The 13,823-nt window shown below is 39.2% G+C and overlaps 1 protein-coding gene across 4 annotated transcripts in view; it reads left to right on the top strand.

Annotated features, from left to right (window-relative positions):
• The window catches only part of LOC126473403 (formin-like protein), a 469,317-nt gene that overhangs the window by 368,749 nt on the left and 86,745 nt on the right, over positions 1 to 13,823 (top strand). For 3 of the 4 annotated variants that reach the window (XM_050100419.1, XM_050100420.1, XM_050100418.1), the window contains exons 5-6: positions 9,609 to 9,763; positions 10,160 to 10,228. In XM_050100419.1, the coding sequence (XP_049956376.1) occupies positions 9,609 to 9,763; positions 10,160 to 10,228 (224 nt within the window). The remainder of the gene's footprint in view (positions 1 to 9,608; positions 9,764 to 10,159; positions 10,229 to 13,823) is intronic. The other variant, XM_050100421.1, reaches the window with a different exon arrangement.

The following is a 13,823-nucleotide window of genomic DNA, read 5'->3' as shown; positions in this document are numbered from 1 at the left end:
TTTTTTTTTTCTGGGATCGTCATAGAGATGGGGTTGCATCAGTTGTGAAACATTTTCATTTTTCTGTGCTGTATATTCAGACAGTTAATGATGTACAGATGTTAATTAACTTAACCGTATTGCGCAAGGTTCCAGTTGGTAATGGTGTATGTATTATTCATCTATTGAAAGAATTATGATCACAGACCTCTGAATGTTGGGTAATCTGAAGAACTTTCCAACTTTCTGGTTACCTGTTTCTTTGATGATCTGGGTCCACAGTGTCTTTGGGTTTCCAATTTATGCCTTGCCCTCTCTTTTTACCTTTCAGTATGAACTGCAGCAAGTGTTCTTTATTTATCTCTTAGTATCTGACCGAGAAGAGAGCTGTAGAGTTTTTATTTCTTCAGTTTTTCGAGATGTTATGAGGTCATCATCATCTGTAGCAAATATGTTGAGGGATTTGAAGTGTTCATCTGGGAAACTGATTCGAAAGTCAATAGTCTCTTCACAATAGAAATTTTCATGGTCTAATATTTGCATTGCGCAAGATACGACATTTTGTCAGATGACAGTTGAGTGTAAGGTTCAGCTTCTTTTGCTCCTCTCATCAGGAGTTAACGAGCTCCTGGCTATATATAATTAGCTCCCTGCATCTATATTGAGAACATATTCCATTCCTTCAATATGGACGTCTTTCAGCTAATTCATGCTGTCCTAACAGCCCGCCTTCAGCAAATCCCTCTCCCTTCCTCCTCTTTCGGGTTTTTATTGCTCGTTCCCTATTGTGGGGCATTGCTTTTTTTTGTCTAGAGCGTGGTCTCCTCAAAGACCAATTTCTTCCGGATCACAACCTATGCCGTCTTAGTGATGGTTCTGTTACCCATTTTAGTGTCCCTTATGACACTGATATTCTGCTTTTGCTCACTTCCCCTCCCCCTTTCCCATCACTACACTGGTCACTGCACAATGACCTCTGCAATATCAGCCACTTCCCATTGATTCGCTTATTCCCTTGCTGTCTCCCGATAGTCAGGATACTTTGCTGTGCTTTCCATCACGCAGATTGGCCTCCCAAGGCATGTTTACCCCATCTTTATAAAGTTGTATTGATGAAGTTACCCATGGTATGTTTGATAGGATTATTCACTCAACCAGCATTGCCATTCCCCCGTTGACAGCTCCCTTTCACTGCTGGCTGGTCCCGTGGTGGAGCACGGCCATTGCCATTGCCATCTGTGATTACCATCTTGCAGCACCTTGAGTGGTTCCCATCCTATGCTGGTCTTACTACTTCTATACGGCTTCATGCCAAAGGCTGTTACTTACTCGAACAGACCAAGTGGGTGTGTTGGGAACGCTTTGTCTCCTCCCTAGGTTCGTCTGTTCCTCTCTCGTGGGGTGGCAGCTGCACTTTGCACTCTACTAGATTGGTAATGGCATCTTCCATCCTGGGGTCTTGCCATCCTGTGTGGTCTTTCTATGGATCTGCTGGTGCATTTTATCCCTTGTCAGGTGGAACCCTACATTGAACCTCTTACCGTATGAGAACATCTCGTGGTCGTCTCATCTTCCCATGATTCAGCCCCTGGCCTCTATTCTATCCATAACCACTTGCTTCAACACCTTAACCCCAGACAATGACAATAAGTCTTTCGGATTTCCAATAGTATTTGTCTCTGAGGGGTTTTCCCCTCTCAATGGAGGGACAGTACTGTGATTTCTGTCCTTAAGCCCAGTAAGGATCTGTTCATTGATAATTACCAGCCAATCAGTCTGAGCAACATCCCCTGAAATTGATGGTGGCTTGTTGGCTCTGTTGCATCCTCAAATCTCGGGACCCTTTATTTCCTTACCAGTGTGGCTTTCAGGAGGTACAGTATCTGATCAGTCACCTTCTTTAGTTGGAAACCACAGTTGGCAGGGCTTTTCTCAATGCTGCCATGTTGTCTTATTTTTCTTCACTCTTGGTAAAGCCTAGCTTGGTGCCATCACATCTTACACCCCATGAGTGGGGTCTTTGGGGGGCCTCCTCCCAATTTTTATTTGCCAGTTCATGTACCACCAATCATTCTGCGACCAAGGTTCTGTGTTAAGTATCCTTTTCCTCATTGCTATTAATGGACTTGTGGCCTTTGTTGCTCTGAATGTATAGCAAGTGTAGCAGCATCCAATGGCGGCGGTCATGCAGAAGTTCAACTGGTGATAGTCCGTCTCGTGTACAACTGGTGATAGTCCGTCTCGTGTACAACTGGTGATAGTCCGTCTCGTGTATGGGAGTGATAGGGGACGAGAAAGAGTTGCACCGTCTGTTCTCATTTGTGGGTAGTGCGAAGCTTGACCATCTGTTACTTGAAAGTGCATATGAAGTGATCTGCTTCTCTGTTGGAGTGTGGGTGAAATGGAACGTTTGTTAGGCGACGAATGCTATTCCGTTCACAAAAATGTTGAAATTCACATGAAGTGAACTGCGATCCATTGCCCGACAAGTATTTCTGGCAAACCTTCTATGTAAAATATTGAGGACAATGCTTGAATGGTGCTATGGGATGTGGTAGAGTTTGTATGCACTGCAAATGGAAACTTGGTAAAAGTCTACCACTATGAGCCAATGAGTGTTCCTGAATGGTCCTGCAAAGTCTGTGCACTTGTTGCCATGGCGATTGAGTGCTACGCCAAGCTGAAAATGTCTGTGGCATAGCGGATTGGTTCTCCGTGCATGCGCGACACTGTGCCGTCATCTGTTCAATGTGGGGCTTCCATACCCTGGCAAGTACAGTGCCGGCATGCTAACTCTTCAGTGCAAACAATTGCCCAATGTACTTGGTGGTTGCAATCTCAACACATCCTTTTGCAACACTTTTGGAATAAGCACGCGGGATTGTCCACTGTCGTTTTGAACTAGAATCACATCCTGCTGAACTGAAAGGCAGGACTGATGTGCAAAATATCAGCACATAACTGAGTTCTTGATACTGTTCAATGAAAGAGATCAAGATGTGCGAATATAATTCAACAAAATCTTGAGATCTGGGTCTGCTTCTGTGGCCTGTGCTATTTTTCTGTCGTGCAAGGGAAAAGACTTCAATGATTCAGAGTCCTGTACATTGATTTGGCAACAAGATGCAGTAGATGCATCAAAATCAGTCTGGGCCAATCAGAAGGCAAGATAGGGCATCTGCATTGACATGCTTTTCCGTAGGTCTGTACACAATTTCATACTGATACTGTGAGCCCAGTGCTCAATTTTTGAGCAGTGCATGTAGGAACCGGCTTTGACAGATGAAACACAGACTGCAAAGGTTTGTGGTCTGTCTCTAAATAGAACTTGCGACCTTACAAATAGTGATGAAATTTTGTCACACCATACAAAATAGTGAGAGCTTCTTTTTCTATTTGAGGACAATTGCACTGACTTTGAATTAACAACTTTGAGGCAAAAGCAATAGGTCTGTCTTGTGCACCAATTCTGTGCAGAAGCACAGCGCCAATTCCGTAGGAAGAAGCATCAAATTGCAAAATTACTGGCTTAGCAGGGTCAAAATGCACTAAACATATGTAGCTATGCAAGGCATGTTTGAGTTTCCAAAATTCATCTTGACAGGCTTTAGTCCACATAAAAGGTACATTTTTGCGATGCAATGGAGCCGCCATCTGAGCAGCATTCGGTATGAACCGAATACAGTATGTCATCTTGCCTAGTACTGACTACAGTTCAGACACATTGCGAGGAACAGGCAGGTCACAGATTGCAAGCAAATGAGAATGGAGGGGGTGCACATCCTGACTGTTGATCACATGATCAGTTTGAAAAATGTCACACCTTTTTATTGTAAAAGTTGCTGCAACTATACTCAAATTTACACTTCCTAGTCCTGCCTGTTAATTCTGTGTACCACTGACAGTACATCTGTTCCGGCTTTTTCTGCAATTGAAAGAAGTGATACCTGGCTGCAACTATTTGAACTTGCTGGTCATAGTGCCGAGGTAATGCTGCGATTACTTTGTCATAACTGAGTTCGTCGGGAGACACAGTTAGGAATAGTTTTTGTATTAACCTGAACACGGGGGACCCTGTAAGCAAAAGAAGGTATTGTAGCTTCACAGTACTGTAACTTGATGAACTGTACTATGAACTTGGAACTGTGTCAGGTATTAGAGCCATTCCTCTTCTGTCTCGTTAAATTGCCAGAATGGTCGTATGCCGGTCGGCGGCACTTGTTGGGCGTGTTAGTTGGTTGACTTCTGTTGTTGTGTGGCTGGCGCTGCTTGTGCAGCCAGAAGTTGTACAGCCATCAGCAAGGCAGCAATTTGTTGGTTCTGAAACTGAAAAGCTTGTGTTAGATCATCAAATTGGTTGTCTGCAGCTGAGGTGTAGGGGGTGGGGTAGCTGTGGGTTACAGGAATACGTTAGGAAAAAAACAAACAAGCAAAGCCTCTGAAAAGAGAAAGTTGATTAATTCTGTGACTACCCTCCTGGAATACATGCAAGAATACAACAAAAATGTAGCAAACACTCGAATACGATCACCCTCGCAATCTGAAATGCAAGCAAAGCAGACAAATTCTTCTTCACTGAAGGATTCTCTTCACCATCCTTTGTCATCTCGTTGTCTCTATAGAGCTGTAACACGGGAAGCAAGAAGAGGATGTTGTTTGGTGGCTGGTATACAAACTGCATGCATAAATTAACTGTGTTCTTTATTCATAACCAAAGAGCTACGTAAGTTAAGCTTCCGTGTGCTGTGGTACAAGCTCTTCTGTATAGTCCACATTTGCTATGGTGCTGGTGAAGTAGAAGTTCACTGTGTGCTCTATTAGGGTTGTTACATGCTGCCTGTCTCTGAGTTACTGGTGGAGCTAACTGCTACTGAAATTCCAGCTGGGCTGCGACTGAGGGCACTGTAACTTACTTGGTGCTACAGACAGGAACTAGCTGGCCCTCCGGTCCGCAGCAGCTATCTAAATACTGGTGACCGAGAGGGCATTGATGGTGCATTTCCTGCGACTTTTTTTTTTGGCCTCTATCGATCTTCTTGCAACCTCTTTGCCACGTGGTGTGCTGGCGCCAACCAGCTTACGTCAGCACAATGTCTTAGTCAGTTTGTCTGAAATAAGTAAACACTGCTCCAGCAACTATCATTAATCTGTTCCAAGCTTAGTGTTGTAAGGCCATCGTTCTATAAATATAATGAAAGGCTAATGTTAAAGCACGTGAAGGGGACAGTGTAATTGTTCTAGAGAGAACTCTTTGATGCGAAGTGCTGTTATGCCTGCGACATGCTTAACATCCTACCAAAACTCCATAGTATACAGTGAGTGTTCCGCTGACAAAGCCCTATAAAAATAATTATATGAAATATTGCTCCTTCTACAGTCGATTTTTAATTAATGTGTTTTACCAAAAGGAGAATTTACTTGAGAAAACTATAGAGTTGCTTGGAAAGGGAATGACTGATTAGTACTTAGTTTCAGAAAGAAATTCCTGTACTGCTACTACACATTTCAAAGGGACAATATTCCTAGCTACACAGTGATGATGATTATAGAGATAATAATCCTGAGGTAGGGATAAAACTGGCATTCCCAGTATCTCTATGACAAGGTCCCTGCCCTTGAAACTGCTCCTACTGTTAAACTTGCTCCGTGGAGCCACCCACTGTATCCATGGTATATGATTGTCAAAATCTGTGAAAGCTGTCCTTTGTAATGCCAGTCATATTTCCTCTCTATGTTCTGCAGATTGTGTCCATATGTAGCTTGATGTGTGGAATAAATGTATTCACATTGCAGAGAAATTTAAATTTTTTTTCTTTCTAAAATTCACCACATTGGGAGCTCAGTTAAAATCTCATAGGGTAGTCTAGTCACGTATTTGTGATGTCTCCTCACCAATCACTGGAACAAGAAACACACAATTGGAGAACATGGGTGTCATCAGTTGTTTTTTGAATGGCACATTGCAGCTAGCATAGCTCAGTTATCATGGTGGATGCTGGATGGTGTCCAAATTTTTTTCTGTTTCATATTCCATATCTGCCTTGGAAGAAATCTTGTTCCTGGAAATCATATTCCATATCTGCCTCGGAAGAAATCTTGTTCCTGGAAATTTAAAATAAAATTGTGCGTTTTGATACTGTTTTTTTTAAAGCTGGTAAGGATTGTAGATTGTATTTTATTGGTCCTGTTGTCTACATAGCAGCTTATGCATAAGACATTGGACAAGTCAAGTTATAAATATACAGGCTGAAAGTAATTTCAATGCATACATATTTAAGCTTACAATAATACACTTTACACACAAGTATTTATATAACACATTTCATAAATTTAAATATTCTTCAGTGGAATAAAAGCAGTGATGCTGTAAATGACTTTAGAGATTTTCCAAATGTATTGACCTCAGTGATAGCTTTTATGTTTTCAGGAAGTTTGTTATAAAGCATAACTCCCATGTGAAAAGTACCTTTTTGGCACAGTGCTGTGCTGATTTGAGTCATATGTAAGTTCCTGTTTTGTCTGGTAAAGTGCTCATGTATATCACAGTTTTTTTGTAGCCTCTGGTCCTTGCCTATTACATTTAATTTAAAGAACAAAAGGGTTTCCATAATGTATACACACGGTAATGGGGGAATACCAGATTTCTTAAACAGGGGTTTACAAGAGTTTCCCCAGAAGGTGACCCCATATCTAAGACGAGAATGAAAGTACGCATGATATGCATTCAATACTGTTTTCTCACTACAGCATGATTTTAATGAACAAAGAAGATAACATGTTTTGCTCAGTTCTGCATTGAGACATTCAATATGGTTATTCCATCTGATGTTACTCTGCAGCCAAAGTCCTAAGAATTTGGTTTCAGTACTGTTACCAACTGGTTCGTCATTGATAGAGACTGATGGGATAAACATGTCCTTGTTAGGAACATTGTGGAGTTTTAGAGCAACGGTTTTCTTACTGTTTATTACAAGCTGATTACTCTGTGCCCAGCTGCTAAGTTGTTTCGTGACCGTGTTTACTGTCTGCTGTAACTGTTCGTCGTCGTCTCCTTTTAGTAGAATCGTGGTGTCATCTGCAAATATGATTGATTTGTGTGCATCAATATTTAAGCTTAGATCATTTATGTACAGAAGAAACAGAGGGGGTCCCAATACGGATCCTTGGGGTACACCACATTTTATTTGTTTATAGTCAGATAAGTGATTAGATACAGTTTTTTGTTCAATATTTGTGTGCTTGATGCACACTGCCTGCATACGATTTGTCAGGAAGGAACTGATCCACTTGTTGGACAGACCTCGAATACCATATCTTTCTAGCTTTGATAGCAGAATTTTATGGTCCACCATGTCAAAAGCTTTTGACAACTCAATAGAGACTCCTATTGTTTCCTGTTTTTTGTCCATCAGGTTTAGGATGGAATTGATGCACTCATAGACAGCAGTTGTCGTTGACCTCTTATTTCTGAACCCATGTTGTTCATTACATAGGATGCTGTTTTTATTTATAAATTTCATAAGTTTCTCATACATAACTTTTTCCAGTACTTTAGAGATGCAGGAGGAAATTGTGATGGGTCTGTAGTTATTTACATTGTCTTTATCCCCTTTTTTATATACAGGAATAACTTTGATGTTTTTAACACATCAGGGAAAGTGCCTGCCCGAAGTGAGCAGTCGCATAAATGTGTGAGTACTTCAATTAGGTTTGATGCGCTCTTCTTTAACATTGTTGCAGGTATACCATCAATACCTGCCGATTTGGAATTTTTTTGTCCTTTTATTGCTTTAGCTACTTCATCTTGTGAAACACAACTGATGTACATTGATCCTCTACATGTACTTATTTTATATTCATTTGCCTGGATGCTCTTAAAGTTTGATTGTAACATATTTTCAGCAACACCTGTGAAAAAGTTGTTAAATGTGTTAGCTACTTCTAAGGGGTTTGTTACTTTTTTATTTTTATGTGATAGTGTTATATTTTTCCAAGGTTGTCTGTATTCTCCACATTCTTTTTTTATAACACTCCACATAGCCTTTGATTTATTAGCTGAATTATAAATGATTTCATCATTATGCATTATTTTTGCTGCTTTTATTACTTTTCTTAATATTTTGGAGTATTTTTTATAGTATGCGTGTACTACAGGCGAGGAATTTTTTGAGTTACATATTTCATGAAGTAGTCTTTTCTTCTGGCATGAAACCCTTATTCCCTTTGTGATCCAGCTGTTTGTTCTAGAGTTTCCCCGTATGGTTAATGTTTTCAGTGGGAATGCAATTTCAAAGAAATGGGTTAATGTATCAATGAAAGTGTCGAATTTTTAATTTATATCGTTCATTTTGTACACTCCTAGCCATTTTTCTTTCTGTAATAAGTTGTTGAAGTAGTTCACATTATGCTGATTATAGCTTCGATATGGTGTTCTAAAAGACATGTTGTTAATAATACTGCCTTGTATTTTTATGCTTAATATTTGAGCAAGATGATCACTAAAACCTGCATTGAAAATTTTTAGTGAGGTGTTGTGTAAACTCTTCTTTACTAGAAACTGATCAAGAGCTGTTTGACAAGTTTCTGATACTCGGGTAGCTGCTTTTACTTCAACCTTTAAATTGTAGGACGTTGCAAGGTTCAAAATGGTCTCCCTATTTCCACTATTCGTGAGGAAGTCAATATTGAAGTCACCACAGATTATCAATTCACAATCCATTTTATTTACTTTATTTAGCAATGACTCCATTTTGTTTAAGAAAAGTTCAAAATTCCCGGACGGTGATCGGTAAACTGTAGCAATAACCAGGTTGAACTGAGTAATTTTTATAGCTGCAATTTCATAATCCTTTTCGACATTTGCCCTGGTTAAGTCAGGTAGTGTAATAAAATCTACGTTATCCTTTGTGTAAATTGCTACCCCACCCTGTTTGCTGTTTTTCGTGCAGTAGTAAGCAGCCAAGACAAATTTGTTTATTTTCGTATTCTGGATTAATTCTGGGTTAAGCCAGTGCTCAGAAATGCATAACACTGAGATATCATTAAGTTCATGTGTCAATAGAACGTTAATTTCATCGATCTTATTACGCAGGGATTGCACATTATGGTGATAAATTTTTAGTTCGGGCGTATTCACGATTTGGTAATTGGGAATCATATTTACAGCATCACATACCTCTAGTTTAAATTAGTATCGTCAGCAGCGTTGTATTTTCGTTCTTCTTTCTTGTTTATTTTGTTTTCCTCGCTGTTGGAAGGATGTTCAGGAAGTTGATAAATTGTTCTATCCCTTACAAGTCTTTCTTTGATTATTTCACTAACACGATCACAAACAAATCTTTTCCCATCATAGTTCAAATGCATTCCATGCTTCGTGTGCAGATTTCCATGCAGCTTGCTTATATCCAGTACATCGCACTTAGTATATTGAGAATCTCTTTGTGTTTTAAAAGGTGTTGTTCTAGAGAAGAGAAGTCTGTTTTGCCTCATTTATGATTTACATGTACTGTTAGATTCATAGACATTTGCAGGAAGTCTCGGAAGCAGAAAAAGATAGTTGGGACAATTGCAGTTCAGTGCACTACCAAAGAATAGTGAAAGAAATAAAGTAATAGAAACATACATTGCAGGTGGGTGCGCGAGTTCCTAGATGAAACAAACCAGGGTCTGGACCATCTTATAGAGTACCTCAGTTTCCGTCTGGTCATGATGAGGCATGAGCAGCGGGTCTCTGAATCAAGAACATCATCAGAGGAGAGATTGGCTGCGAGTGGCTCAGGATCTGGTATGTTTTTTAAAAAAAAATATATTTCACCAAAACTATTCATAGCAGCCTAGTTAAAAAAACTAATTTCTAAAAGCATGTTCCACAGCACTAAGACCATACATTTTTATCTCATACCTTCCATGAAAGATAATGTAAGTGTCTTCAGTTTGTCTGTCATATTTCTTATCTTTTCTATTTTACGCATGGGACTGAAGTAGTTTGCAAAAAAAATATTGTAACGATTTTAAAGTAACAATTTCGAAGAAAAAACACATTGGTAATTTTAACAGTTTCTTACTGTCACTCTATGAACAAAAGACTGCAGAAGGTTTATTTACCAAAAGTCTGCATTTATATGATTCACACTCATTAACTGTATGGTGAACACGTCTAACACATGCTTTACATTTGAAGGTTCCAGATTCAGTTTCCGTTGCTGGCCGAGACGCAAAGCTGTCCGCAGGCCAACATACCATTTTCAAGGTAGAAGACCAAAATGGATTGTGTGTTTTCTTTTTGTCTGTGCTTTTCATGTTTTGTTTCTTTGGTGCTGCAACGATTGAACAGTGACAGCCATATAACCTTTCCTCCTCCTTTCCTCTCCTCCAGCTGATAAGGTATTGAATGTTGTCCTAAAGTGACAAACTTCATTTCACAATAGCAGGATTTGATCTGAGAACCTGTTTCAAATATGAGGTGGTTTTTTTGCATTAACAATTTCTTGCTGAAATAAAAATTGCTCATTTTTGCTGGGATGGTTGTATTGCTCAGATGCAAATATTTCTAGGTCCCGATGTTGTTGTCACTGTCATGTTGCAATAGCCGTAGACTGGGTGAAGCTTTATTTCTGAAGACGGCAATTGCATTATTCAGTTAAATCTGAAACGTTTCAGAGGTTCATGTCTTTCCAAGTATTTACACACAGTCTGTTGCTCAGAAGATTTATGATAGTGATGAAATGAAATGAAATGGTCGTATGGCATTGTTGGCCGGGAGGCCCCTTTCTGGGAAGTTCGGCCACCGTATAGTGATAGTTGTTAGTCTCTTTGAGCTATAGAACCAAACATTCAGTTAAACATTAAACGTAACAGTGAGCAAATTGATTTTATTCAATTTTGAGTTGTAAACTCAAATTGAGTCGGAATGGGTTGCTAGATGTTTCAGAACTGTAAAGGAGATAGTAAGGTATTAGCTCATACGGTGGATACTTGATGTATGTCTTTCTGTGTTCTCTCTGTAAGCTCAAACGCAGTTGTATACATACCATAAGATGTTACTTTAATGTAAAACCTGGAATTAGAACTGCTAGTTTAAACAGGGAAGTGTGGTGCAGGAACTGCCAATTAGGCAGCTGAAAGAGGCATAATTGTAAAATCCAGTTGATAACTGTAAATGAAGGAAAAAATTGAAATAGTTAATTGGAAGGGTTAATATTGTATAGAAAATTAAATCTGGGATTAGCAATCAAGGTATCTTAGCCACAAAGGTTGTCTGTATCTTTACAGATGGTGACAGTAAGGTCAGGCCTGCTTGTAGCTATAAGGTCTAGAAGAGCGTTCAGAAATATTTCACAAGATCGTGTGTCCATGCCACCTGCAAAAAATTCATAGATGTCCCTGTTTATATTTGGTAGGATTAAGTCACCTCAAACTAACATTGCATGATTGGGGTACTTCTGTGCTACTGATATTCTGGGACTGATTGTGCAAGTGTTGAGGTGTAGTTGGGTGGCTGGTTGAAACCTAAACCAGTTACTTTCCTACTTTTCATTGGCCCATATCCCTTCTTCTCCAAGATTTCAATGAAATAGGGACGGTTAGTTGGCTGATTTGGGGGAGGGGTCCAAACAGCGAGGTTATTGGTCCCTGAAATAAGGAACTTCCGCGAGACTTTGTTCTTTGATGTTAACATTCAGAATCTTAAAACCTCCAATCTAGCTGCCAAATATTACCCACATTTATTCTTGCCAGTTATGAATATGCAGTGCTCATGTATGGGGAGAATAACATCAAATGTTTGAAATTTGAGACTGTGATAAACATTTTACAAAAGAAAAATTCGGAGTAGGTATTAAAATTCATGGAGAAGAAATAAAAACTTTGGGGTTCGCTGATGACATTGTAATTCTGTCAGAGACAGCAAAGGACTTGGAAGAGCAGTTGAATGGAATGGACAGTGTCTTGAAAGGAGGATATAAGATGAACATCAACAAAAGCAAAACAAGGATAATGGAATGTAGTCTAATTAAGTCGGGGGATGCTGAGGGAATTAGATTAGGAAATGAGGCACTTAAAGTAGTAAAGGAGTTTTGCTATTTGGGGAGCAAAATAACTGATGATGGTCGAAGTAGAGAGGATATAAAATGTAGGCTGGCAATGGCAAGGAAAGCGTTTCTGAAGAAGAGAAATTTGTTAACATCCAGTATTGATTTAAGTGTCAGGAAGTCATTTCTGAAAGTATTCGTATGGAGTGTAGCCATGTATGGAAGTGAAACATGGACGATAAATAGTTTGGACAAGAAGAGAGTAGAAGCTTTCGAAATGTGGTGCTACAGAAGAATGCTGAAGATTAGATGGGTAGATCACATAACTAATGAGGAGGTATTGAATAGAATTGGGGAGAAGAGAAGTTTGTGGCACAACTTGACCAGAAGAAGGGATCGGTTGGTAGGACATGTTCTGAGGCATCAAGGGATCACCAATTTAGTATTGGAGGGCAGCGTGGAGGGTAAAAATCGTAGAGGGAGACCAAGAGATGAATACACTAAGCAGATTCAGAAGGATGTAGGTTGCAGTAGGTACTGGGAGATGAAAAAGCTTGCACAGGATAGAGTAGCATGGAGAGCTGCATCAAACCAGTCTCAGGACTGAGGACCACAACAACAACAACAACAACAACAACATAATAGATCTACAAATCTGTGTCCATGCTTACGCTTGCACTGTGATTTAGTTAATTAGACTAGCCCTCCACATAACTCTTAACATTTACTTAGAGTTCACTTCTATTCCCTTTTCCATCTCTAAACAATTTTGCTTCCTATTTGGTTTCTATGTGCATCTTCATAAATCTACTTGTTTCCATTGTAAGTATTACTTGTAGTGTGTATTTGTATGTTTCTGATGTATCTGTTTTATTTGTTTTAAGCTATGTACATTCATTATTTTTTTACTTCCCAGCTGGATTGCTCTATCTTTGCTTTGCTTAATATTTTCTGCTTTTATCTTTTCCTGTCACGTGGCTGCAGCCCATTATCATTATCAGATTTACAATTCAGTAGGTGAAATTCATTGTGCCTTCACACTTCTTAACAGTTCTTTGTGTCTTTTTCCTTAATGAGGTGTTCCGAATGACTTCCAGCAATATACATTTTGTACTTTTCCCTTTCTCTATTTCTTGATTTGCTTCTTTTCTCTTGGTGAAAGAACTGCAAGTACTGGGGAAGTGAGACACAGATTGTCTTTTAATTTCCAACTGTGTCATTTCTCAAATGTCTCCATTGGTACACTTGATAAGTAAGCACACTGGTTCTTCATATAGCACTTGTTTACTGTTCATGTTACTGTAGTGTTCCAAAAATTTACAAGTACTCAAGTGTTTGAAATTTTCTCAGAAATAGGAAATTAATATTTAACAAAGCAAGTTTCAAAACTGACCACCAGAACATGAGACACTACTTCTTTAAGCAAGTAATTCCTTTGTTCAGATTCCACTTTACTGAGTATCTTTTGTCTTAGATGCATTTGATATTTTGATGCTAAAGGTTATTCGCAGTCCTCGTTTTCTCTAAATTCTATGTCATTTGTTTTTTAGCAATATGCTGTTCACTGTTACCCCTTTTATCCGCCCTTTCAGTTCATTTTGTTAATTTGTTTCACAGTTCGTTATGCATCTTGAATCCAATTTTGCATCTTGTTTTGCCTCACCTACTACTTTCTTGTGTGCTGCAAAAGTGGTATTTAAATGTATTTTACTTTGCTGTTTATCGTTAATGTTGTCATTTTTTTTAGATGAATAGTGATCATGATGGAAACTGTGTGTGTGTGTGTGTGTGTGTGTGTGTGTGTGTGTGTGTGTG

Source organism: Schistocerca serialis, chromosome 4 (assembly GCF_023864345.2).
Source record: "Schistocerca serialis cubense isolate TAMUIC-IGC-003099 chromosome 4, iqSchSeri2.2, whole genome shotgun sequence".
NCBI lineage: Eukaryota > Metazoa > Arthropoda > Insecta > Orthoptera > Acrididae > Schistocerca > Schistocerca serialis.
Note: the sequence above shows the minus strand (reverse complement) of the source record. Positions and strands in the feature narration are given on the sequence as shown.